The following is a 24,046-nucleotide window of genomic DNA, read 5'->3' as shown; positions in this document are numbered from 1 at the left end:
GAGCGAACGCAACAACCTGTATCACTACAAAATGGAACAGCAGACGTTGGATCAAATCCTTGCTTTGTTGAAATTTAAAATAAGTGAGGTTAATGAATCCCGATTAGCTTCACCAGAAGAAATGTCTAAAAATAAATTCCAGAAAAAAAATAAGGATTTTAAAAATAAATTGGACGCAAGGTTTGTTGAGTTAAAAAAAAGTTTACGGATCTGAAGTAGGCTACTTTAAAGTGGAATATGGTGGTTTGAACGGCAAACAAGTCATACGAAGGTTGATATCAATCACAAATAGCCTAACGAAGACTTAATAAAAGATGATAACTGCTTTGTGTTTCACGTAAACGATAAACCCGATACTGCTCTGACTATTTTCAGCAGCGCTCGCTTGATAGAGTCAAGTAGCGTTTCTCCTATTGACGTGAGTAAAAAGGGAAATTTTTCCAAAGTGTTTGACGACGAAAACGGGAAATTTAATGACGCCGAAAAGACAGAATCTCGCCAAAATTTGTTTGAAAGGTACCAAGACTACATAACAAAACCAATGAAAGATATAGATCAATACGACCGACGTCTATTTGGGGGGATTGCGTTGGAAGTGGCAAAGTGCTGTGCGACAAAGTTGAAGATGCATGTCTAATTAAGAGACTTTCCAGTTCCAGCTCTTATTAAATTGGCAATTGGTAACGGAACGAGTGGAAAGTTACAGGCGGTGTTCAACGCTCACGGATTCACAAAAGACACCCATGCGCAAAAAGCAGCCAAACGTCGGGATGCAGCGCAGATTATAATTGACCAGTAAGTGAATGCATCACGCATCATGTTTAACAAATTTGTAATTCAACTGGTGTTACACTGTAAACCAAAGTGGGCTAACACAACCCAAAAAAATGGGTTGTCATCACCCAATTTAATTGGGTAAATTGGTTGAGAAACCCAACTAAAAACATTGGGCAAAGTAAACCCCAAATGTTTTTGGGTGAACTCCCAGTTTACTATTTTTTGCGTTAATTAAGGTTTTGCTTTTTTTTGGTAAAAACGTATAAACCCAAGCAAATATTTGCTCACTGAACCCACACAAACATATAAGCTGAACGACCATTTCCGTTTTATTTCACATGGTCACATCACAATTTTTTTTAAATAATGAACAGAAACGAAGTGTAACCCTACATTTCCACCAAAAAAGTTAGAAAATCAAATACTGTACACGTCACAATGGGCAAAATGCATGAAAATTACTGAGATGTTTCCAAACTTAGTTTGAGTTCTTTAACAGAATGATATGGAGAGTTGTTGCCAATTTTTAGAAGATATGTTTGAAGAAAATAGAGTGCTTTCACAACATGAGGGCAATATTCGTAATTAAAGACAAAGTAACATGCAAACAAGGATAGTAGCCCTTCTACAACATTGGTGGTTTGCAGAATAACCTGGTTTTCAGCAAAAAGCAGTATCTTTTGTGGATCAGCAGCATCTCCATATATGACAAGAATTGGCTGCTGGCGATCGCCAAATGCATTTTTTGTGTCTTCAAACGATGTGTTAATCTGCAACATATGAAATGTTATGCTGTGTACATACATTAAATGGTGTGAAAATGTTTACATACTGGGCATATATCCAATAGGTAACGGTCCTGGCTAAACTCTCGTTTTGTATTTCCTGTTAGTAGACAACACACCAACAGAATTCCAACAGCAAAACTCAGATCTGTTCACAAAACAAATGTATAGAAATGATCATTTGTTATGGAAAGTTCAATCACAATATATTTCCACTTACCATTAAACTTGTCCATTTCATCAGGAAGCATTTGGAGAATTCGCTTAAGATTTGCTGATTTGTAAGGTTTTTCAGATGCAAATTTAATTACTTTTGTAAATAATACATCTCCAACATTCCTTATTTCTGTCTCTGAAGGTAGAGTGGGCTGCAGTCTTTTGAAGTCACGGATCAACTAAAAAACACATTGTTAATTATGGTTTGTTTCTATTGAAAAGAAAAAAACATTTGGAATTTTAGCAAGTTAGAACTTAAGTTCAAAAAAGTTTAGCACTACCGTATGCCTGTAATCCAACAAATTCTGGCACTGTTTTATAGCATTTTAAAGAATCTAGATAACACTCACTTCATCATAAGTAAAAAGTGCAGGCCATTGTTCCATGAGCTCATTTGGTGATGGTTTAGTGTTTAGTATGTAGTTGCACCGATACAAAAATGTTGCCTCCACTTTTTCACAAATTGTTCGCTTATTGCGACAGACAGATGGTTTTTTAAATTCATCTTGTAAAATCTAACAAAAGTAAAATGTCAATTGATACAAAAATGTGATTGTTTTAATTCTGTCAGTTAACCATATTAACATCAACATTAGCAAACTGGTAGTTGACCCAAAGCTTACAACAACTGATACTGACTTCTTTGTCTTCTTTAAATTGTTCCTCATTGGATTCTGTTTCTAGAAGTCCCACTGATGATTTTCTACGCTTAACACATGTTGTGTCTGCTGTCCCAGAAATGTTGTTGTATTTTCTTTTTGAAAAACACTTGGGTGGACTAGATAACTTTCTCATCTGTTTCATTTGGGAATTTATTTTGGAACTAACTTTTCGGAGCCAGAATTTCTGTAAACAATGGTGGAAGTTACATAAAAATAAAATTAGTGACAATCACTGCTGTTGGTTTTACCTTTGCTGCATCTTCATCTAAACCAACTGTTGCTTTACCAATCTTGACAAATTCTTGAATAACCTTTCTTCTTATTTCTGCAGTTGGGTATCTGCATAATACAATACTGTTAGGCCATTTTTAGGCATGATAAATTTGGAAAACACTTAACTTGCCTTTTATATCTTTTCATTACTGTGATTAATTCTGTTGTTATTTCACTGGTACCACATTCTGTAATTTTTCCAGTTCTTAAAACTTCTTTGGCATAAAATCCGAATCGACACAATTCAATTGGAAACACTTTTGGCACTGGTTTGCACAAATTTGGTGTAAAAATATGGTGGGATGAGGATGGCACTTCATCACTACTACTGTTGGAAAACTCATCAGATGTGTTTAAAGTCAGACTGCTATCTTCTGTGATGTCACTGTCTGTTAGTGGTACTGTGTCAGAGTCAGAATCTACTGATGTGTCCATATGCAATGCCCTTTCTATCTTTTCCCTTTCACGTTTTTCAGAAAACTTGTTAAAAATTCTCAACAGGAGCCCTCTTGGAACCTCCGCAAATGTTTGAACTAGCAAACTGAAATTAGCCACTGCTAAGGATTTTCCATCAACCAGGCTTTCTATAAAGTATTATAGTTTAAGGACCGATTACAAAGTTATTCTAACAAAAAATATTTACCTGTAAAAATGTCGCATATCTTTTGTGTCTTTTCCTCAGAAACACCTTGTAACGCTTCCTTGACAATTATGATAACATCGCTATTCGATGAATCCATTTTTAAATTGTTTTATTCTAACCTAAATTAAGCTAAAACATTTAGTACAAAAACCGACTAAACACGACAAACACCATAGTCGCTTGCAACAAACACACGTGATCCCGTTCGCGGGCTTTTGCCACCAGCCACGCCCTAAACGTCGCACTTTGTCCGAAGCTTCAGAAGACAATTTAACGGATCACCTTTTTCATGTGTTTTTTGAAACAACGTTTGATTGGATAATTCCTTAATATTCACATTTAAATTTGTGTTTATCCTTTTGGACCAAATTATTATGTCCTGCAATGAAAGCAGAGAACGTTCAGGACATTACTGACGGCTTGTTTAAAATCGTGTAGTTCGTCGTATACGCATTAACGCCGTAGCGAGTGTTTTTTTTTCGCATATTGATTGCAAATGGGTAAGCATCAGTAAGAGAACCATGCCAAAGCAGTTATCAAAGTGGCTTTTTTATAGTTTGCGGTTGCAATAATCTGTAAGCATTGAAGAGACACGCTTATAGAAAGTATTCGTTTGATAAAATATGCAAATTTACTTGCAACAACTGACTTTTTTTGAAAATAGTTTTGGCACTTTATCATTTTTACCCTAATCATTTGGGTACATTCAGTTTTGTACACTTCAAAATTTGGGTAACAATATAATTTAGGTACATTCTTGCATTACTTATCACTTGAACCCAAATTATTTGGGTAAATGCGGTTGGGTACACATAAAAGTTTGGGTAGCAATCAAAATTTGGGCATTTATTTGACTTACTTTACAGTGTAAACCCAAAACACTTGGGTGTATTTTTGCAAACCCAACTTTTTCATACTGTCTCTACCCAATTTGGTTTGCAGTGTATACGAAACAAAATGCTAGTTGTTTTTGTGCATCATGTTTGTTAAAATGTTTGACATAAATTTCACAAACGCTTCTAATTAAATTTCGTGTTTTATGGTAGATATCTTACCGAAACTAACTTTTAAATGTAGCTTGCTGTAAAAATCAATTTGTGTGCATTGGGAGCTATAGTTAGATCAATTAATGTTTCAAGTATAATAAACAGCATTCCCGCTAGATAGCATTCATACCACTTTCGTAAATGTGTAACACACTTAACTAACTTTAAAACGTTTTTCTTTCAAGAATTTTCCAAAAAGGCGATGGATCATATATGACTTCGAGAAAATTAAACAAGAAGCTGAAGAGATCATGAAGTTTTACGAGTGATGACCCACCGGGTTTTATTGCCTATTCCCGTAGTTGCATGTAGTCTATATCTGTAGTTGATTTTATCATAACCAAGTGACCTTGTTTAAAGTGTGTAAATAAAAATTGCTGACAACACGTGGCATAGTGTATTGTTTCAAACACTGTTTGTTAAGGGTGGTCAAGAATCTTATTTTAAACAACAACAAGAATCCATTTAAACCGGTGGTTCTCAAACTTTTCTATTATTTTTTCCAAAACAGTCCCTTTGCCATTATTTCGAGGGCTCGCGGTCCTTAAGCCCGAATGTGTATTTCAGAAAAACGAAAGTTGATTGCGGGATTTTAGCTGGTTATGCAAAATTGAGCATAACAGTGATCCAAAGACAGCATGCTGCATGTGACATCAGAGGACAAGAACAGTGGATAAACTGACGCCAAATAAGATCATAGAATTACTTTAACCGTTTCGCGGTCCCCCGAAATTGCCTCACGGACCCCTAAAGGACCGGGGACCCCAGTTTGAGAACCGCTAATTTAAACACAGTTGCAAAGAAATAATTTTGATCACGAAATGGGGGTGAAAACGAGGACCAGTCAAATTGAGAATAAACATAAACCAACAACATTTCCCACGTTAAGAAGTAAGGATGTGAGGTTCTTAGGGTAAACAAGGAAATGTTTTATTGCCTACAATTACATGGTGGACAATAAGTTTATCAGTCAAATTTTGTTTGCATTGTTATTGTTGAATGGTTGCGTAAAACTGCTGGGGTACCGAAAAAAGGCTTATCGGGTCAAGTATCTTCATTACTGAACGATGCTTGGGTGTTCTGTGTTCTGGGTTTGTGCTGCCGTATAATTGCAACAGATTGCACACGCCTAGCGAGTAACAGCCTGTTTCATATGATGGAGGTTAAAGTTAAACTCACAGGTATGCTGGGCAAATAAGGCAAAAACTTCATCGTGGTTCTACGGAACTTTTTATGTGATTTGCTGCGATCCTGTGGAAATCGAAAACTTCTGTTTCGGAGTGCTTAAAAGGACAAAACAGTAGGCAGTCTATAAATCTATGTTGTTTTACTCATGTTAAGCGATAGTAGGCCTGCGTTGTGCCGCATCCAGTTACAGTCGTTAGTTGTCTTGTTTACGTTTACCTACAGCTAGGTATAAGACTAAAGACTTTGGTGACATGCATTACACGTGTCATCCAGCACAAACAGTTTAGTTATGACTTAGATTGCCGTTGGTAGGTCATATTTGCAAAGAAAGTTAAGATAAATAAATCTTTTCAAAATAACGTCTCAATGCTGTATTCATCTTAACCATATATATTATGTTCACATTTCAAACTGGTGTCATGAACGCACACACCTTTAAGCGGTTACATGTATTGACTGCCACGTTTAAGACGCGGTACTCGGTTATATACGAAACGGGCGTCATAACACAGGGACGACATTTAGCGGTAATATACGTACATCACAACTGGTAGGGACAACAACAGACATTAATTTTCTATTGCAAGCGTGTCTCATACTTTTCCAGTTTACCACATGACACGTTGTACTTCTTCATGACTCTAACTCCCACTACTAGTATCAACAACTTTCAAAAAAGTTTTTATCTCGGTTAATAGTCGTCGCTTATTTCGCGAAAGGCATTTTCCTACTTTCTGGTTGCAGGGATGCGTCAGTATGCAGACTATATTGCAGGAAATGTCAGTATAAACAAGAAAGTGTGTATATTTTTTTGTGGCCTTGGGATTTTTAACACATGTGCATTGTTGACCTTTAGCTTTATTTGGTGTCGATTTTTTTTGCCGTTTAGCATTAATTCGTACAATTCCACCATACTTCGCACTTTACACTAGCTGATAAAAATCTATGTTTGGTAGATCTAGTAACACCATAACTCTCGTCAGTCCCACATTTAACTAAATTTCTAAAAGTGGCGCATAAAGCTGAATATTAGTTTTGCTGCTAAAGAGGGTTGTAAAGTAAGATTTTGAAAATTTTACACAAGGATCTAAGATTTTATGTTTGTTTGTTTTATTATATTTTTATGATAATACCTAACTCAACCATAATAGCCCTAACTGTCGATCAATATTTAGAGATAGTGATATAACGTTTTAAATCAGGGAGTCGAACCGCTTGTCATTTGGGTTCAGGTTCGGTTCGGGTTCACTTCGGTTTGTTTTTAAGGGTTCGGGTTCGGTTCAGGTTTTTAAAAGTGTTTATTTCAGGTTCGGGTTTTGTTCCGGTTTGGGAAAATTATCCGCTCCGAACCGGTTTGCGGTTTTCAAACCGGTTCAAATTTTTATTCGTTTTAATTTAATTCATACCCATCATCTATCTGGCCTTATCAAATCCAAAATAATTTGGCCGTGCACTGTTATTTTTAAGTGTTATCTCGCGTATTCTTCAGTGTTCAACTCCGGTTCGGGTTTTTAGAAAATCGTAATTAGCGGTTCGGGTTCGGTTCGGGTTTAATGAAATTAACAGCTCAAACCGGTTCGCGGGTTCGGGTTCAGTTCCGGTTCGACTCCCTGTTTTAAATACGTGTTAAATACTCTTTGCGCCACCTGCGAAACTTAGCTAAATGTGCGGCTACGTAAGTTATGGTTTTAGCAGAACTTCATCTTTTATTGGGTAGCTGATAAAAATTCTTTGCAATTAAAATCATTGCAGACTTCAGTGATGTCAATTGACATGGTGTTAAGAAACTAATGGCTGGAAAACGAAAACAATTAAACGGAAGTTGGTTTGGCCACAAACAAAACAAAAATTTTGAATCCGGGTAATCCCCCTGAGGCAAACAAATCTCTTGTTCCCCATTTTCTTCGACATTTTATGATACTGAGTGACTGTAGCGACGATTGCGTCATAATCTGTTGTAGATTTTGGATTACTTTTCAGAAGAAGTACATATTTGTATAATTTGAAAGAGTTGCCAGAAAAATGTCTAACCATCATGTTCCTGGCTATACTGCTGGGCCGGCCCAACCAAAGTTATCAAAAAGCGCAAAGAAGCGACAGAACAAACAGAAACGAAAAAATCAAGAGGTTTGCACTTATTGTTATGTTTTGTGTTTGATTAAACCGTATGATTTTAGTTGGAGTGTAACTTGTTTGTGTAATTCTTCAAAAATGTTAATTCATCCAATTAGCCTGAAATTCATAAAAACTGGATTAACATTGCTATCAATGGATTTATTTTAGTTATGGTTTGGCTTCTGTAAATCACTTTGTAGATTGGAGACCAAGTCCTTATTTTCTATAGACTGCCTTAAAAGACCTTCAAGAATCTGATGGCAATGTAGTAAAAGAACAAATTGTAACATCTGGGGATGATGCTACATACAAAAATATTTCAGTTGAAAGCAAAATCACAACCAACAAAACTGATGGCGGAAAAGTTTTAGTAAGCATTTCTTCTGGACAGCAAGGTGTAGATAACAGCAAAGCGATCCAAGCGGATGGTGTACTGCCAGTTTCTTCTGGTGATGTCAACAACAAAAACACTGTCATTCTTAATAAAGAGACTACAAAAGACCAACAATTAGAAAAAGTTGAAACTGCATTACAAGAAGTTGGTCTTGGACAGACTGAAACTGCAACGAGTGGAACAGATTTTAAAGATAAAACTGATGCTGAGCCCAGTGTTCAGCAGGGTAATGCATTAAGTGAGGTAGGAGTGCAGTATACACTGCCCATAAACCTGCTTGTCAAACTGCATGTGACAACAACTATGTCATGAAACAAACTTCAAACAGTTAAAGAAACTTGAATAATTTATAAACAAAAACAGTACATGAGAAATTACATTGAAATGTTATTTTGATAGTTTAAAATATTATCGGTACACAGTAGTGAAAACTTGTGGAGTATGTACGCTACCCTAAAAAACTTTTTTCATTGATGCATGTAGGACCATTACGGACCATCCAAGCGACAAAGGCCAGAACAAAGTGCGAGACATTATGGAAATGAACCCCGAAAAAGTCGATGGGACCAACCTTTTGTCCATGGGTAAATACATGTATGTCATGAATCTCATGATGGTGCTTGAGTCGATTTGTTTTCAAATATTCACCTTACTTAAATGTCTTAATATGATGGTATTTTGACAGCATTAAAATAATATCATTATGTCATACTAGATGCAATTGTAATTGGTTGGCTGCTATTGGTATCTTATTTATAATGCTAACATTACATGGTGTTCAATTTTTAAAATGCTCCAAAAAGAGACTTTGTTTCATCATTATGTGTGATATGTAATGAAGTTGATCAAGTGTAACATATTATCGAAGTGATTTTTGTAAGGAGTTGAGATAAATCAAGTTGAGATTTGGTTTGCTTGTGGAAAGAAAACATACGGTGTAACCACATATTGTGAAGATCATAATGATTAACATGTTAGTTTCAACTTTTAAGTGTACTTTAAGGGGAAAACTTGATTTAGCTATCAGTATTTCTTGCAGTAATATCTGATGCTGTGGGCCTCCAGGTGTGAAATAAGTTTGCCGATCACTGGTCTACAGTAATATTTCACTTTATTGTACATGAAGATGGTATACAGTAGTCTTTTCATGTTTATTATAGTTTATACAGTGCTACTTTATACATTGATCCTAAAGTGATATGACTAAAATCTTTTTTTAACATTTTAATAATTTAGACAGCCCCATCCACATTATCAACCCCATGCAACCCAATATGAGTATCGAACACCCCAACAACAACAACAACCACAACACATTGACCCACAATATAGCAGGTTATGACAAAACATTTTTTTGTTTGTAAAGGTTTGGTTGGTTTACTTCAAAACACAGTTTACACTTTCATTTGTTGTAAATTGTTTCATACCATTTGTGTTGCTTTGTCAAAGTTTCAGTTGCTTTGTTTAGATTCATCATGCTAAAGACTATCCTGTGTAAATTACGTTTTTCTCTATGTTTCAGACAAACCTATGAGCAACCAAATTGGAGTCAGTTTGAGCTTTCTAAAGAGCTGGTGCGAATTGTGCGCCATGGAAGCTATCGCTGGATTAAACTAGACGATGGTAAATATCATCTGTTATTCATCCAAATGTGTACAATGAAACCGTTTTTAATGTGTTCCAGAGGGATATGCAAGTGTGGACCTAATTCTCCATGACAAGAAATTTTGCCAAAAGTTTCCTGGTGCTACACTTGATTGCATCAAGCAAGTTGTTTACAGCAATGACAAGAAACGATTTGAACTGGTAGAATATAAAGGATTTTGGTACATAAAAGCTACTCAAGGCCACACAGTAAAAGTAATTCATCTTTTTTTTACTTTTGAGATTTTGCCTTATTTTTGAAAAGAGAATAATGTTTCGTCATTTTTCAGCTTTAAATGTTTTGATTTGTATTGTTTTTTATCTGTTGGAAAATATAATCAAAAGTATTTTTGTATAATATATATTTTAGGTAATTTTCAGTAGTTTTTCCTAACTTATGTTTTGTCCCATTCCATAAACAAAGGTTGAAAATTTGGCGCTTGATCCAGTTACTGATGCCAGTAAATTTCCCGAAGTTGTTCATGGAACAAGTTTAACAGCATGGCAAACAATAAAGAAGGAAGGACTTAAACGAATGACGGTATAGAACAGTTGAAAGTCATGTTTACAATGTTTAAGCTGGTGGTGATAAATGCCTTTGTAGCTTCAGAAGATAAACAGTTTGTTTATTCTTACTAGAAACCAGGTCATTAGCCTATATTAGTTATCAAAAACAATATGCATAATTATGGGTCCCCCTCCCTGAAGGGGACACATATTGATTTTACTCAAATTTATTTTTGTTTTTTTTTCTTTTTTTTCTCCCCAAAGTTTGTCCGACTCGTTTTTCGATCAAATGTTTGATGGATTTTGATGAAACTTACACAGATGGTAGATATAGTTATGTAGATGTGCATCCCACTTTGTTTGTGTTGATAACCCCAGTATTTACCCCGATAGCCCCCTTTTACCCCAAAGCTTGTCCGACTCGTTTTGCCATCAAATGTTTAATGGATTTAGATGAAACTTACCGTATTTACCCCGATAGCCCCCTTTTACCCCAAAGCTTGTCTGACTCGTTTTGCCATCAAATGTTTAATGGATTTAGATGAAACTTACACAGATGGTAGATATAGTTATGTAGATGTGCATCCCATTTTGTTTGTGTTGATAACCCCAGTATTTACCCTGTTAACCCCTTGAAATGGGTGAGTTTGTGAACAGTGTCAGAATGGGCTGAAATTTGGATAACTTTAAGGCCATTTATAGGTGTTGATTGTTGTGTCAACCCTGTAGCCCCAACATTTACCCCACTAGCCCCCAAAGTGTAAACGAATTTGTATGTTACTGGGCACCACAAACGAAAGATTTCTTTGGCCCAATAGTGTTACTAGGGCAACCAGTCGTATGTTACTTGTGTTTGTGGGTTGCTTGGTGGACGTTTTTGCGCCATGGCAGTTAGGGGGGGTTGTTAACAGCTCTATGACGTCAGAAGTACTAACAGCTGTTGCTCAAATCTCCTCTAGTGGTCAAAATTTTAAACATTGGCGGATTGGGCTCAAATTTTGCAGTACTATTGATTGAATTATTGTGGTTTCATAGTATTATTATTTAAGCCCAGTGCTAATCACTGTGTTTTACCTTACAACTCCCAACTTTCTCATGGTTATCTCTTGAAATGCATTATTTTTAACTTTGCATGTGTTTCTGCCTGCAGAAACAATTAAGGTTATAAAAGAAAGTGGATAATGTGGGACCCAATATAAAATAAGCAGATGAAATATATGAATGTTTTAAAATAGGTAACAGTGTATGTGCAATGACAAAATGTGCTAAGCCACCCTTTTAGTTTGTTTTGTAATGATAAATTGATGTACAGCACAATATTTTGCTATAATATTACGCAAACTAACCATTTTTGACTTGCATTATACAAAACACCCAATTATCACCTAAAATCTACTGATTATAATAATATTTATAAAATCTATCTTACTTTATAGTTTATAGTGTACAACTTACCAGTATTTTGCATTTTATTCTAGCTAGAAACTAATGAATCTGTATAGTTACAGTTGTTTCTCCCCCAATTATTAAAAAAATCTATGTTTTTTAGAGGACCCACATTCATTTTGCAATTGGTATGCCTGGGGACGAAGATGTATTAAGTGGAATGAGAAACACATCTGATGTTGTAATTCGTTTGAATTTGGCTAAAGCACTGGAAGGTTCGTACATACTGATATCAACCATCTGCACGTACTAAGTTTATATTTTGGCATGTGGAATAATTTATTTGGGTTGAATTTATGTCAACACACAGTTTAAGAAAAGGAATACTAAATACTAAAGATGCACCGAATATTCAGTTTGCCGAAATTATCGGCCGAATCGGCCAAATAATTTGTTGCGATTCGGCCGAACCCGAATCTTTCACACACACAAATTTAAATTGTAAAACGTATCTTTTCTGCTTAGTTTTGCTTCCACGCAATCTTTCAACTGCACCATAACGAAACACGCGTCAATTTTTATCTTTTTCAACAGTTTATCGTTTTTCCTACTCTAAAAAATTAGTACTTTATTGGCAGGTTGGCAATCATGCTTGAGGTAGTTTTAAACCCCCAGAACTGAAATGAGGACAAAACACAACAATTCTGCACCTTGCCTGGTAGATTAGCATTTTTTCATGTCAAACGCGTAGCGTACGATTTCGCGTGACGTCATAAATGATTCGGTTGATTCGGCCGAACCGAAATTTTAGCGATTTGGTACATCACTAGTAAATGCCAACAAAATTCAGTGCTTTGTGTATGACTTAATAGACTGATTTTATTGCAGAATGTTGATGTTTCACACAATACATGTTACTTTAGCTCTTATTATGAGCCTTGGGTTTGGGGTGTTGCAGCAATGAGCATTACCATTAACGTCCTAGGAAGAAACAAAATGATTCACAAAACTATTTGTAATGTTTCAGATGGGTTGAAGTTCTTTATTTCCAGCAATAGAGTAATACTGAGTGAAGGGGACAATAAGGGAAGAATACATCCAAAGTTTTTTGATTTTGTAATGAAGTACTATCCCAGACGTAAGTTTATGAAACTTTACACATTTGTATACTTTACATAACAAATTTGTCATTACATTGTATACAACCTGATTCACAGGTCCTTTAGCATGAAAGAATTACTATTGGTATCTGTAAAAATATTTTGTTTACATGATCTTCAAACCATGGTTACCATTTGTGTTTACAATGCAATACTTCTTTTTTAACATAAAACTCTTGCTTTTTTTTTTTTTTTGAGTATTTACAAACTATTAACATAGATTTGCTACTTTTGCACGAATCCATGGGTGCTCTCTATTCCATTCTCTCCTAAATGACCCGAATATTATTGTTTGAAATAGAAAAACTGAATTTTGAGGTTCCTCCTGACTATGATGACAAAGAAGATGAAAAACAGAAAAGAGAAAAAAAGGGCCACGGAAGGGATAAACGTGATCAACGATCAAGTGGGAACGATGCTCAAAGCAGTCGCGCAGGAGACCAACGTAAAACGGATCGTCAGGGAAATAATAAACCATATACAAGGGATAGACGGCAATAAAGGTCATGAAAAAATCGACCTTTATATCAGAGTCGTCAAAATCAGAACGGTAATTTTCCGCATTTTAGTTTTGAAATTTTGGTGCATTAAAGAGTTTCAGCAACACCAGCTTGTAATGTTTTTTTGCCTTCTTCAAATGCCTTTGTCACTTTTTTACTTGGTTCTGGCTTACGGTGTCATGCGCATGATTTTTTGTTTTGCTTGCGATTTGCTTTTTACTGTTGATTTTTTGTAGGGCTCGATGTAGTTAAATCACATACACTTGTGCATACCCGCTATTGAATTGATATGCGTGAGGTTAAGACATAGTGAGTCGCTTCGTGGTAAAATCAGACTACCTAAGTCACTATTACGTAATAATTTATTGTACATAACAATTTGTTGATTCGTTGCTGTTGTGCGAGCCGGGAGGAATTGCCCATTGTAGAATAGCATATAAAAATAAACTTTGCAATAAACCGCGTTACGTCTCGGTTTATCTGATGCACAAACAGCCTCGCAAGCAAATTATATTGCTTTAAAGGGCATTTTTTAATTACCTTTAGAAGTTTGATTTTTATGCTACAATCTGTTTTACCCTATAGAATAAATGCTGAAAATGCGTGAATGCAGTGTCCAGTGGTGGGATTCAAATTTTTTGTCAGCCGGCTCTATCACAAAAGTCATATTTTTCAGCCGCGGTTTTGTTACAAAAAGTCCATTGACAGTAACCATTAATGCTAACCGGTTCGCTGATCTCATAAAATTTGGTGAGACGGTTCTATAGAACCGGTGCGAACCGGCTGAATCCCATTACTGGCAGTGACCGCATTTCGCTTAAACCTGTGGACCTCTAACTTTTTAACAGTGACCCAAATAATTAAGCAAATCCGGTTTGTGGCTAATAGAATGTTGCCGGGTTTAGAAAATATTTACAACTGTATGATCACAAACTGTTATGACTTATTTTTGTCACATAAACTAATACAAGTTAACAAGCTCTTTCACCAACAGGAAATGTGTTCTTGACCCACTATTTGAAAACAACTTACTTAAAGAAAAAGCGAATTGTTCAAAACGGTTTAAAATCAAGCTTTTATTTTGGACTGTGATTTTATCAAACCTTTACAAAAACAACTTAAAGGTACAAAATGAATAAAAACGCCGGGCATTGAACAGTCGTGCACCAAATCGTCTTGTTTCCGTGTCAAACGCATTTGGGAACTCGCATTTGCATTGCCCTTATAGTCAGACGGTTGTTCTTGCTGTACAACACTGTAAGCATTCCGCCCTTGTCTATTCCCTCTGCAAATTAAAAATGTAAGCTTAATTGTATGACAAGGAAGGCATTTGTGAACTTTAATAGCCTGGCACTTAATAAGCAGTTCAAAGAGCCCTTTCTTCGAGCACTTAACACGCAGGCCTAAAGGTCAAATAAAATTACAACAGCAAACACACTTTAAAAAATTTGAATAATTGCGGTGTTTTGTGGGGAATAGAGCAATTTTCTGCTGGTTCTATATATTACTATTCAGCGGAACCCTAATGACCAACGATTTCACACACCATAGTTCAGGGGTGGCCAAACTTTTTTACCAGAGGGCCAAGTTTGCAACTGTCTTGCCACTGGAGGGCCGGATTAAATGAGATTTACGTAAAATTTGTCGTATCTGGTTGCCATCTTTATTAAAATATATATTATTGTAGTAGAATAACAATAAATAACACCATCTTGTTTACACTTGTATTTAATAAAAGGAATATATCAATGAGATAAATGCAACTGTCCACAATTTTGAACAAGCCTTTTAAAGTCTGGAGTAAAAAAAAACAGCCAAGGTGTTTGGCGGGCCGGATGAAACAGGACTGGGGGCCGGATGCGGCCCGCGGGCCGTAATTTGGCCACCACTGCCATAGTTGTTAGTTTACGGTACGTTATAAAACACAAGCATACGCACTTGGTATGACAATTTCTTGCCAAGTGATCGGATATTCATTGTTATTTTCACCAAAGGGATGCTTGTAAAAGACAGGTGTGACGCCAAACCACGCCGAACGAACTCTTGTATTGGTCGGATCACATTTCTCGAATTGGATGTAATTTGATCTGCGTCATAATGAGGTCCATGAACTTTAATGTGCCAGTCGTAGTGTACGGACAATTTATTGCAAAATTTTATATTTTGTACTTCATTCTTTTGCTTAAAATCATAGATTTTTTTTCCTTTTTTTTATATTTATGTCTTTGTATTTTGTAGCAACAACATGTAAGTTATAACAATTAATGTGGCATTTTTTTGTATTTATAGTCTATTAGCAACACATGCTGTGGCAAAACACTAACAATGTCACGTTAAAAAAGTCATTCTATTTCACTGTTAAATGAAACCAAACCAAGCCAAACATATCTTTATATTTTTCACCTTGTTCCGTCATTAACACATGCAGTTTTGGGGTAAAACGCTGCAGAACAATTTCGATATTCCGCGCTTATTTCAGCCAAGGCAGTTCCCCCAATAAGGGACAAAAGAAGTATAAACAAAGCTGGTGTTCTTTTGTCAAGAAACATCGTAAATTTAAAAAAATACTGATTCAATTAACCTAAAAATCAAAATTTGAACGTGACATATAGTAACCGATGTAAAAAAATCTGTCCATTCCAACTAAACCAATCTATAAATTGCAGTAATGACTATCTACAGTACATACCACTTACAAATTGTATGCAACATTCTAAATTTTCTAGCAAATACTGCCTAAGCTTGAAACGAAACGAAACGTTCACTGAATCTAATCTAAACCACCCTTAGACCCAAAATAAATCGACGCATTTCGTGAGAAATCATTCCACAGCGCTACAATTGTACGCAATTTACTGTAAAGATGTGAAGTCGCGACGCCTCGAGCATATCCCGATATTTCGAATGACATATTGTGTGACGTCAATCCGTCCATAACCGGATATGTCTTTCACGATTTTTCAAGTTAGCAGAAGATTTCTTTTGATTTTTAGAATCTTGCATAGCCAAAAAACAGTGCATTCACAATTTTTCAATCATTTTTCTCTCGTTTACCCGTTAGAATTAAAAAAGATAAAATGTTCAAGGTTGTACATCGACTACTGATCTGGCACTTACCTATAATTTTGCGTTACGTTTTAGAGCACATCAACCTAGAAGTAATTTAATCAATGTTTGAGACATTCTGGTACAATTTATTAAAATGTATATGATTTCCATGGGTTCAGATGTAGGGCACAGTTAAGTGGTAAACAAAAACTACGATATTCGTCAAAAAGGTGTTCAGGTATACTGAAAATGGATTTCATCTTTCAACGAAACTAGCCGAATTGCTCGTTTTTTTTACATTTTATTGTTTTGTTAATTGCATGGTTTGCAAAACTGAAAAATGTTAACCGTCATATGCTTAGACTAAGGGTGAATAAACTTAAGGCACTTTTACTGAGAAACGCTTACAGAACAGAGGGCGAAGCATTTTGAAGTGATTTAAAACCAAGAAAATATTAAAACTCACGGTAATAGTATTAAATAAAAAGCGTCGAATTTGACCTTTCCTTTGTGGAAAACGAGTGCCCTTCGGTGGACAACGGGTATATATTTCTCGGTGAATGCCGTGCGAACAACAATAACGCTGCGTCAGTGTGCGATAACACGTGAACTGTTCGAATAGCATGGGCAGAAACGTGTTGATCCAGAAATTCGAATTAAATCTGACGATATGCGTCTGTTTTGCTTTAACCGTCGGACATTATTTATGAAATATCAAAAGCAAGTTAAGTACAGCCGACTTGTTGCTAAAAACTCGCTTATTTTAAAGCTTGTGTTTGGAAGAAAAACCCTGACGTTATGAAGTTCATATCGATGAATATTAATTTCAAAATAGGCTACGCGTTTTAATAACTGAAACATTTTTTTTCAAAAGTTTGTGCTCTGAAAAGCTTTAAAAGCGTAAAATATTGAGTCGAAATTTCAGTATCGCATCTTTTTTAGTTTTAGAGCAGCGGTTCCCAAACTTTTTCATATTTTTTTCAAAACGGTCCCTTTGCCATTATTTTGAGGGCTCGCGGTCCTTGAGCCTAAATATGTATTTCATAAAAACGAAAGTTGATTTCAGGATTTTAGCTAGTTGTGCAAAATTGCGCATAAAAGTCATCCAAACACAGCTTGTGACATCACAGACAAGACAAATGCACTACAATTGTGCGCGAACAATTACATGTTTGATAGTTGTCATTCAATAAAGGCTATTGTTAAGCAATGAAGACAGTTAATTCTCAATTCTACTTTGATTTAAACTTATTTAGTGGCACAAACTGACGCCAAATAAGATTATAGAATTACTTCAACCGCTTCGCGGTCCCCCCAAAATTGCCTCACGGACCCCTAAAGGACCGCGGACCCCAGTTTGGGAACCGCTGTTTTAGAGCAATAGCGATTGTTGGCCAGTTTCACTCAAGTCGTTTTTTTGTATCTGCCGTTACCCGATATGCCAAAAAGTAATCTTTCCTATACAGAAAGGTTCATTGTATAATAGGCTAGGTTTATATTAATCGAGAGGAAATTTTTATCCTTTACATAAATAAACAATTTATTACACTGAACTTCATCTAAACTGCATCTTCATCTGTTCCTGATCGGATCACTGGTTATTGTTTCAGTGACGGTCGCCCCGGTGTCCTTCGAGCCCAAATTTTAAATGTCTATCAGCCGATCTTGTACCTAATCTTAGCTTGTAACGTAAACATCCTACATCATTTTAACTCTCCATTGATTTTTCAGCTTTGTTTGAAAATGCAGATATCTAGCAAAAGCGTTACTTAAACAAGTTGCCAGTGTACAGGTACATAAACATATATTTTAATACATGTCTGTCTGGCCGTATAAGTTTATGTTTGCTACTTTAGTTGGCGGTTGTTCACTTTGAAACAGGTGTATGTCTTTTATGAATTTGAGTGACACAGAAAGTTAATCGAAAAAAGATGTTTGTAGTTCCTCGTGCGAAATGACATGATATTCTTAAAACAACTTCTGGGTTTCAAATGAAATACACAATATGAAGTTCTGTGAATGATGACTAATTTTACCCATACTAATTGAAAAGCTTGCGTATTAACTGTGAGATATAGGCAGTGGTGGGATTCACATTTTTTGTCAGCCGGTTCTATCACAGAAGTCATATTTTTCAGCCGGTTCTGTTACAAATAGTACATTGACAGTAACCAGTAATGCTAACTGGTTCGCTGATCTCATAAAATTCCGTGAGACGGTTCTACAGAACCGTTGCGAAATCCCACCATGCACTGGATATAGGTGTTCATGTTTGGTTGGTAAAATATCCTCCTATTCAGACATGTTCTATCACGTTTCCAAATTTGGTTTCTCCTCAAGGTCTACCGTCTCACATTTAGAATCCAAAAACCTTCAAGACAAAAATTGAAATTAAATTCCTCTTGCGGCTCCCAACTTATGCAAAAGAGCTGGCACTTTATCGAGAAATCACAGGGGTTAAACCGACACGAAGTCAATTACAAGCGAGCATATCGTCAATCAACTAAAATAAGAAAATTCAGTGTGAAAAACCACTAAATCTGTCGCTATGTTTTATTTGTTTTATCAAAACAAATGCATTTCGCTATAAAAAGCATCATCAGTGTCTAAAAACAAAATAAAAAGCGGGATAAGAGCAAAAAATGCAAAAAACACACACCACCAGACCAACCGCAAAAAGCCTTTCCTCTGTCTTACAGGACTGCAAATGCAGACCGGCAGGTATGGCGTTGATAAAACACACGAAAAAAGGCGAGGAAAAGATAAGGGCGCAAAACGAAAAAACAAACACGATTGCAGTTAACGAACTGCCGGAAGGACCATCGCTTGAACATTTATTGTGGCGCCGGTTAAAATTAGCCATATGGCTAATTTTAACCGGCGCCACAATAAATGTTCAATCTTATCCCGCTTTTTATTTTGTTTTTAGACACTGATGATGCTTTTTATAGCGAAATGCATTTGTTTTGATAAAACAAATAAAACATAGCGACAGATTTAGTGGTTTTTCACACTGAATTTTCTTCATCTGATTTTAATGACCCTGAATCGTCGCGGTCGTTTTACTTGAAAGGAGATTTCAATAATAAGAAAAGAATTACTACGTCAACTAAAATAAAACATCATTCCCACCTCGGTTTAACATCTCGGGGAAGGCAAAAGAGTTTTGTGACAATAGGTGAGCGAAAGTGATTTCTCATGAACACATCGGCTTCATCGAAAGTGGCTAGAGCAGTTTGATCCTTGGTTTCGGGAAACAAAGAAGCAAGTAGACTGCCGAAAGCCGCAAACGTCCCAAACACCACCTGGATATAGAATTTTGGTTTCGTTGTGTAAATTATCCAAATTATTGAATAGTTAAGGGACCGAGAGTAATTTTGTCCCCAGAATAGGCCTGTGTTTACCCCTCTACCTCTGAGTTCCGAGTTTGTAAAGCAAAGAAGCAACATTTGCTAGCTTGACTACAATTGATGCAGCGAAAACCGTTGAAGACACATCTTAGAAGATGTATATGCTCGAGTATTACAAATACCGCATACCGACCAATTCTGTTTGGCCTAAGGTATTGTGTCGATCGAGATCTTGTTATCAAACAGATTTAAAATTTAATGTTTGAAGAAATTGGAGCATCAACAAATGTAGTCAATTGTAGTGTGGAAATGGTTGCAAGATATCAAACAACCTTCTGAAGTCGTTTATACACAGCACAAATCGTGTTTTTGTGTCCCGAAGGGTTTCATAAATGTTAACCAATAGTGAGTTTGAACTTCATTGTACTTAACTGAAGGAAATGAAAATTGAAAAAAGAGGTGGCTTACCGGTGTTAACCAGGGCCAGGAATATTGCAGTTGAATTGTAAATGGTGCCAGTATGCTGCCAACACGTGCTGAAAAAGATGATATCCCCAAAGCAGTTGCTCTGTAAATGTAAACAATCACAAAATACACAATTACTTTTACACACTCTGTATGGTAAATGCTATTCCGTATTTCGTTACGAATCATTTTCTGTCATATGTAGGTTACTTGTGTTTATAAACTAGATGAGAATACCTTCCTGGTGTGGGAAAAAGTTCCAGCGTGTGTTGGCAGATCGCCGTGAATGTTGCACTTATGCTCGTCCGACCGATCATTGCAAAGACAACCCCCGCTGTTGCCGCACCTATACAATTTAAACAGATTACTACCTGTTCTTAGTTACTTTCATGCTACTGTACGGTTTAGATAGTATAAAAAAATTGTACAAAAAAGGTTTTTGCTTTTTTGTTAATTCACAAAAAGTGGATTTGGACGAAACAGGGTGCATTCGGTCTTAATGCTAACAACATCAATAAAACGGTTGAAAAAAACACCTATTTGCTATACTCACATATGACCGTGGTGTTGTTGTATTTACCTTTTTGTACTTTTCAAATACTTGTAATCTGTTAAATACCTGAATTGTTTCTACCCATTTCAATAGCTACAGTCGACGCGAAACACGAGACACTGGATACAGCCAATGTCCCAGCGGTGGTGACCCTTCTTCCAAGTTTGGTAATCATTGGAATACTCAGCAAAGAAGCGCATACTTCCACAATCCCACCCAATAAGTAATTAGTGTGCACACTTCCAGCTAAAGATCCACTGTTCAGCAGAACACCATAGTACACAAGGCTGCAATGAACTATGCTGATTCAGTATGTTATAATGAGGCAGACTGTTCAAGCTGTCACATTTGCAAAACGTTAGTGTCCACTGTCATCACAACAATTCCAATCAGCCTATTAGATTAATTTAACCTTGGCAAATTGGTTTTGCGATAAACCGGAATCGTGGGAATATGCTTTGTAAAAACAACTTTACCTTGTGATGAACCAAACTGCCGCATTGCTGCACAGCATAAAGCGAAGATAGGGACGTTTTATAAGCTCCCGAATGCCAACTGTTGATTTCTAAGTTTCAAAGCAAAAAAATGCAGTTGGACTTCATTGATTTCAATCTCAAAATTTTCGGTTACCGATTCATCAGATGTTCTGCTTGCTTCTTTAAACGTCTCTTCGCAAAATGATCCTTGGTTTCGTTTCGCCATAAGGTGGCAGATGCGAGCAGCTTCTTTCTTTTTGTTGCGTGACAACAGCCATCTAAATTAGAAGAAGTCTTAATACAGTTCTAAATGCAGCTGAATCCCACCACTGGTTACATCCATTGTTGGCAAATTCATTTTCGGATCGAGACACCATTTGTTAATAGTTGTAGTTTAGATGACAACCTTAAGAAAGACCCTTGATGACTTGAGACCCCTGGAGTTTTATGTATTACTAAACATTTACCCTGGTGATTTTGGTAGAAGTAAGTAGCTTGACGAAATAATAAGGTTCGCCACTGAAATCACAATTTGTAAATCTCGCCAGTTTTTCCAGCGATAAGCAAGTCCAGCTAATATGATGCAGCCAAAGCCGAAAGCTGTGTTTCCCACAGCGCCGATAAGAGCGCGGGTCTTCATTCGTGATACTTCACTAGCTGAAAAAGTTACAAGTTTAAATACCGGAACGTGATATGCTTGTCAATGTAGGTTATGTCCGAAGGCCGTGAGAGTACAAACCGTAAACGAACGAATTGACGGAAATTGGCATGAAGCAGAAAGCGACAAGGAATCTCATGACAATCAATACGTAAACGTTGTCGGAAAACGCGAGTCCCAGGCTGCTAGCAAGAGTCAATACAGCCGCCACCAGGCTCACCAACACACGGCCAAACCTAAACAAATTCAATCTGGTTAGCAAAGCAATATTCAGCCAAAAAATATATTTGGGTGTGTGAGAACTTAATTTTAGGTTAGTTGTGAGTTTAGAAATATGGAGTCATTTTTAGGGATTAGCATGAGTATACAGTCGAGTTTATACAGTGATAAGTCGAGTAGCTGCCTAACCTATTTCAATAACTATCTCAATTCGATCATTGGACCAAAGTAAAACCAACGACAGAGAGATATTTATGGCAAGAAGTATATTTGACGCTAAGCCCAGCTTTTGCAAGTAGAGAAGCAAAGAGCGGTGCTGTATTGTAATTTCAGCGTTTGCACCTCAGTGAGTTATAGCATAAATATTTAGGCCCGCATATATGGTTCTCTACCTGTCTCCAGCCATACCACCGACGGCTGATCCAAGGACAAGACCCAAGTAATAAGAAGATGAGCTGAGCGTCATGAGATATAAGTTGTCACAAACAAGATCCCACTAAAAAAAAGTAAAAATTGATTTTATAGCAAAAAATAATACCGTGTAATGTATTAACTTTAACACATTGTCACCTCTGTTGTGGCCGACTCGTGTACTGCAGATCGGTCGTAATAATAACCATCAGCACAATTTGTTATTGGAGGTTGCGTTGCATTGAGTGTAACATGTTTAATGCAGCCAGCTGTGTAATTTCCATCACATGCACTCAGATTGTAGTTGTATTGAAGGCAGCGACTGTAATCCTGTAAACGTGTAAGCAATTTTCTTCTTACTTGTTTTTAATGACCTCAATATTTTATGGAGCCTAACAAATTGTACCTTTGTTCTATCATCCCATGGTATAAATACACCTCGGACGAAGCTGTTATTTGCGAAAGACGAGATATTGTCGATTGTTGGAATGTAACAACGCGAATCAGGTAAACCAACTGCAATAAAAGGCAAACAGTCTTAAAGTTGTTATTGGATAATAATCTCACATAACTAATGCCTTTGGTTATGTTTGCATTTACTTAAAGCTTTATTACGTTCTTATTGATATCGCCGATACAAGAAGTAAAAAATGTTTTTTTTTCCAAAATGAAATCGTTGACTTTTCATGTGATATTTAATGACAATAAACTTTGTTTTCAAAGGTAGGTAATCATATATGTACTCACGTATAAACACTGAACAGGTGTGAAGAAAACTAGCACTGATCGACTGAATCAAAGGGATCATGACCAAGAGTTTCTCGTATCGGCCATTGCCCAAAATGTCCGATAGTAACCTTTCGTAGGCCGATAGTTCCACCATTCTTTGTTGCTAATTTATATTTTCTGGTAAAAATTGTCTGAGAGACAACAAAGACATGAAAAACAAGCCAAGAGAGCTAAAACCCAAAAGTATATAAATTTTTCTACATTATGCCACATCGCATTTAAACATTCCAATCTAGCAGCTGTTTTCTATATTGGCTAAATCTACATCCGTATCACTCTTCTTGATTTTTTGACAACCACGAGGCAGAGCGATTGTCACCAGTAGTTTTTCGTATCTGCCTTTACCCGAAATGTCTGCAAGTAACCCTTCGTATGCGGACTGTTCCATTATCATTTATTTATAATATAGCTAACTGTTTAACTAGATTCCATAAAATAACCAAGTAGAACAACTTATGATATTACATCGAAAGTCTTGTAATACTAGTAGTGAAAAGTTTTTCCAGATGCAAAAAAAACTAAAAACAAGTGGTTCCTGATATAGTGACTGACTACTTTCCAACAAACATTTCTTGCAGTTTATAGTTTCTCACCAAACACCAGCTATATTACTGCAAACATATGCAAAAATTCCAAACAGCCAATAATCGTGCATGCGCCATTTCCGTATTATCTTCCCTTTTTCGCGGTAGTTCTGACTAACCGTCGAACAACTCGCAAAATAATAGAGTACATGTCGCTTTTAATGAATGTCGTTCTGTCAATGCCGTGGTTTTTACAA

General features: G+C 36.3%; 4 protein-coding genes across 5 annotated transcripts; 1 reads left to right on the top strand and 3 right to left on the bottom strand.

Moving 5' to 3' along the window:
• Nucleotides 1-1,083: 1,083 nt before the first annotated feature.
• On the bottom strand, nt 1,084-3,589 carry LOC145208985 (uncharacterized). The gene is made up of 8 exons (XM_080079238.1): nt 3,357-3,589; nt 2,844-3,297; nt 2,689-2,779; nt 2,418-2,624; nt 2,129-2,293; nt 1,783-1,957; nt 1,610-1,710; nt 1,084-1,547 (listed from the first exon to the last, which is right to left on the bottom strand). The coding sequence occupies exons 1-8, from the start codon at nt 3,451-3,453 to the stop codon at nt 1,236-1,238; spliced, it is 1,602 nt and encodes a 533-aa protein (XP_079935364.1). The 5' UTR covers nt 3,454-3,589; the 3' UTR covers nt 1,084-1,235.
• A 3,842-nt stretch (nt 3,590-7,431) lies between these two features.
• On the top strand, nt 7,432-13,755 carry LOC145215315 (tRNA 2'-phosphotransferase 1-like). Of its 2 annotated transcripts, XM_080084001.1 has the most exons (10): nt 7,490-7,717; nt 7,935-8,342; nt 8,583-8,683; nt 9,336-9,434; nt 9,622-9,722; nt 9,784-9,959; nt 10,168-10,284; nt 11,800-11,911; nt 12,664-12,774; nt 13,098-13,755. In XM_080084001.1, the coding sequence occupies exons 1-10, from the start codon at nt 7,613-7,615 to the stop codon at nt 13,295-13,297; spliced, it is 1,530 nt and encodes a 509-aa protein (XP_079940127.1). In that variant the 5' UTR covers nt 7,490-7,612; the 3' UTR covers nt 13,298-13,755. The 2 variants fall into 2 exon arrangements, with proteins under 2 accessions (XP_079940136.1, XP_079940127.1); XM_080084010.1 differs by lacking the exon at nt 7,935-8,342 and having other exon boundaries at nt 7,432-7,717.
• A 604-nt stretch (nt 13,756-14,359) lies between these two features.
• On the bottom strand, nt 14,360-15,897 carry LOC145215327 (uncharacterized). The gene is made up of 3 exons (XM_080084021.1): nt 15,700-15,897; nt 15,235-15,383; nt 14,360-14,581 (listed from the first exon to the last, which is right to left on the bottom strand). The coding sequence occupies exons 1-3, from the start codon at nt 15,843-15,845 to the stop codon at nt 14,484-14,486; spliced, it is 393 nt and encodes a 130-aa protein (XP_079940147.1). The 5' UTR covers nt 15,846-15,897; the 3' UTR covers nt 14,360-14,483.
• A 2,224-nt stretch (nt 15,898-18,121) lies between these two features.
• Nucleotides 18,122-23,390, bottom strand: LOC145205036 (organic cation transporter protein-like). Its single transcript, XM_080077675.1, has 13 exons — nt 23,224-23,390; nt 22,883-22,992; nt 22,636-22,806; nt 22,458-22,561; nt 21,928-22,082; nt 21,656-21,845; nt 21,343-21,466; nt 21,189-21,277; nt 20,779-20,999; nt 20,397-20,505; nt 20,163-20,262; nt 19,477-19,649; nt 18,122-18,715 (listed from the first exon to the last, which is right to left on the bottom strand). Exons 1-13 carry the CDS (start codon nt 23,357-23,359, stop codon nt 18,655-18,657), a joined length of 1,743 nt encoding a protein of 580 aa, XP_079933801.1. The 5' UTR covers nt 23,360-23,390; the 3' UTR covers nt 18,122-18,654.
• Between the last annotated feature and the right edge of the window lie 656 nt (nt 23,391-24,046).

Source organism: Phallusia mammillata, chromosome 1 (genome assembly GCF_965637545.1).
Source record: "Phallusia mammillata chromosome 1, kaPhaMamm4.hap1.1, whole genome shotgun sequence".
Classification (NCBI taxonomy): domain Eukaryota; kingdom Metazoa; phylum Chordata; class Ascidiacea; order Phlebobranchia; family Ascidiidae; genus Phallusia; species Phallusia mammillata.
This window is presented reverse-complemented; position numbering and strand designations above follow the sequence as displayed.

What these genes read in the sequence shown, in the direction of transcription:
- LOC145208985 (XM_080079238.1), bottom strand. Translation starts at nt 3,453, where the DNA reads ATGGATTCATCGAATAGCGATGTTATCATAATTGTCAAGGAAGCGTTA. An exon ending in GTAATGAAAAGATATAAAAG is followed by an intron (nt 2,780 to 2,843) that starts GCAAGTTAAGTG and finishes TGTATTATGCAG; the next exon opens with ATACCCAACTGCAGAAATAA. An exon ending in TGAAATGGACAAGTTTAATG is followed by an intron (nt 1,711 to 1,782) that starts GTAAGTGGAAAT and finishes TTTTGTGAACAG; the next exon opens with ATCTGAGTTTTGCTGTTGGA.
- LOC145215315 (XM_080084001.1), top strand. Translation starts at nt 7,613, where the DNA reads ATGTCTAACCATCATGTTCCTGGCTATACTGCTGGGCCGGCCCAACCA. An exon ending in CTCAAGGCCACACAGTAAAA is followed by an intron (nt 9,960 to 10,167) that starts GTAATTCATCTT and finishes CCATAAACAAAG; the next exon opens with GTTGAAAATTTGGCGCTTGA. An exon ending in AAGGACTTAAACGAATGACG is followed by an intron (nt 10,285 to 11,799) that starts GTATAGAACAGT and finishes TATGTTTTTTAG; the next exon opens with AGGACCCACATTCATTTTGC.
- LOC145215327 (XM_080084021.1), bottom strand. Translation starts at nt 15,845, where the DNA reads ATGTTTCTTGACAAAAGAACACCAGCTTTGTTTATACTTCTTTTGTCC. An exon ending in TGTGTTAATGACGGAACAAG is followed by an intron (nt 15,384 to 15,699) that starts GTGAAAAATATA and finishes ATTATGACGCAG; the next exon opens with ATCAAATTACATCCAATTCG. An exon ending in GCAAGAAATTGTCATACCAA is followed by an intron (nt 14,582 to 15,234) that starts GTGCGTATGCTT and finishes TTTAATTTGCAG; the next exon opens with AGGGAATAGACAAGGGCGGA.
- LOC145205036 (XM_080077675.1), bottom strand. Translation starts at nt 23,359, where the DNA reads ATGGTGGAACTATCGGCCTACGAAAGGTTACTATCGGACATTTTGGGC. An exon ending in CATGGGATGATAGAACAAAG is followed by an intron (nt 22,807 to 22,882) that starts GTACAATTTGTT and finishes ACACGTTTACAG; the next exon opens with GATTACAGTCGCTGCCTTCA. An exon ending in GCAGTTTGGTTCATCACAAG is followed by an intron (nt 21,000 to 21,188) that starts GTAAAGTTGTTT and finishes AGTTCATTGCAG; the next exon opens with CCTTGTGTACTATGGTGTTC.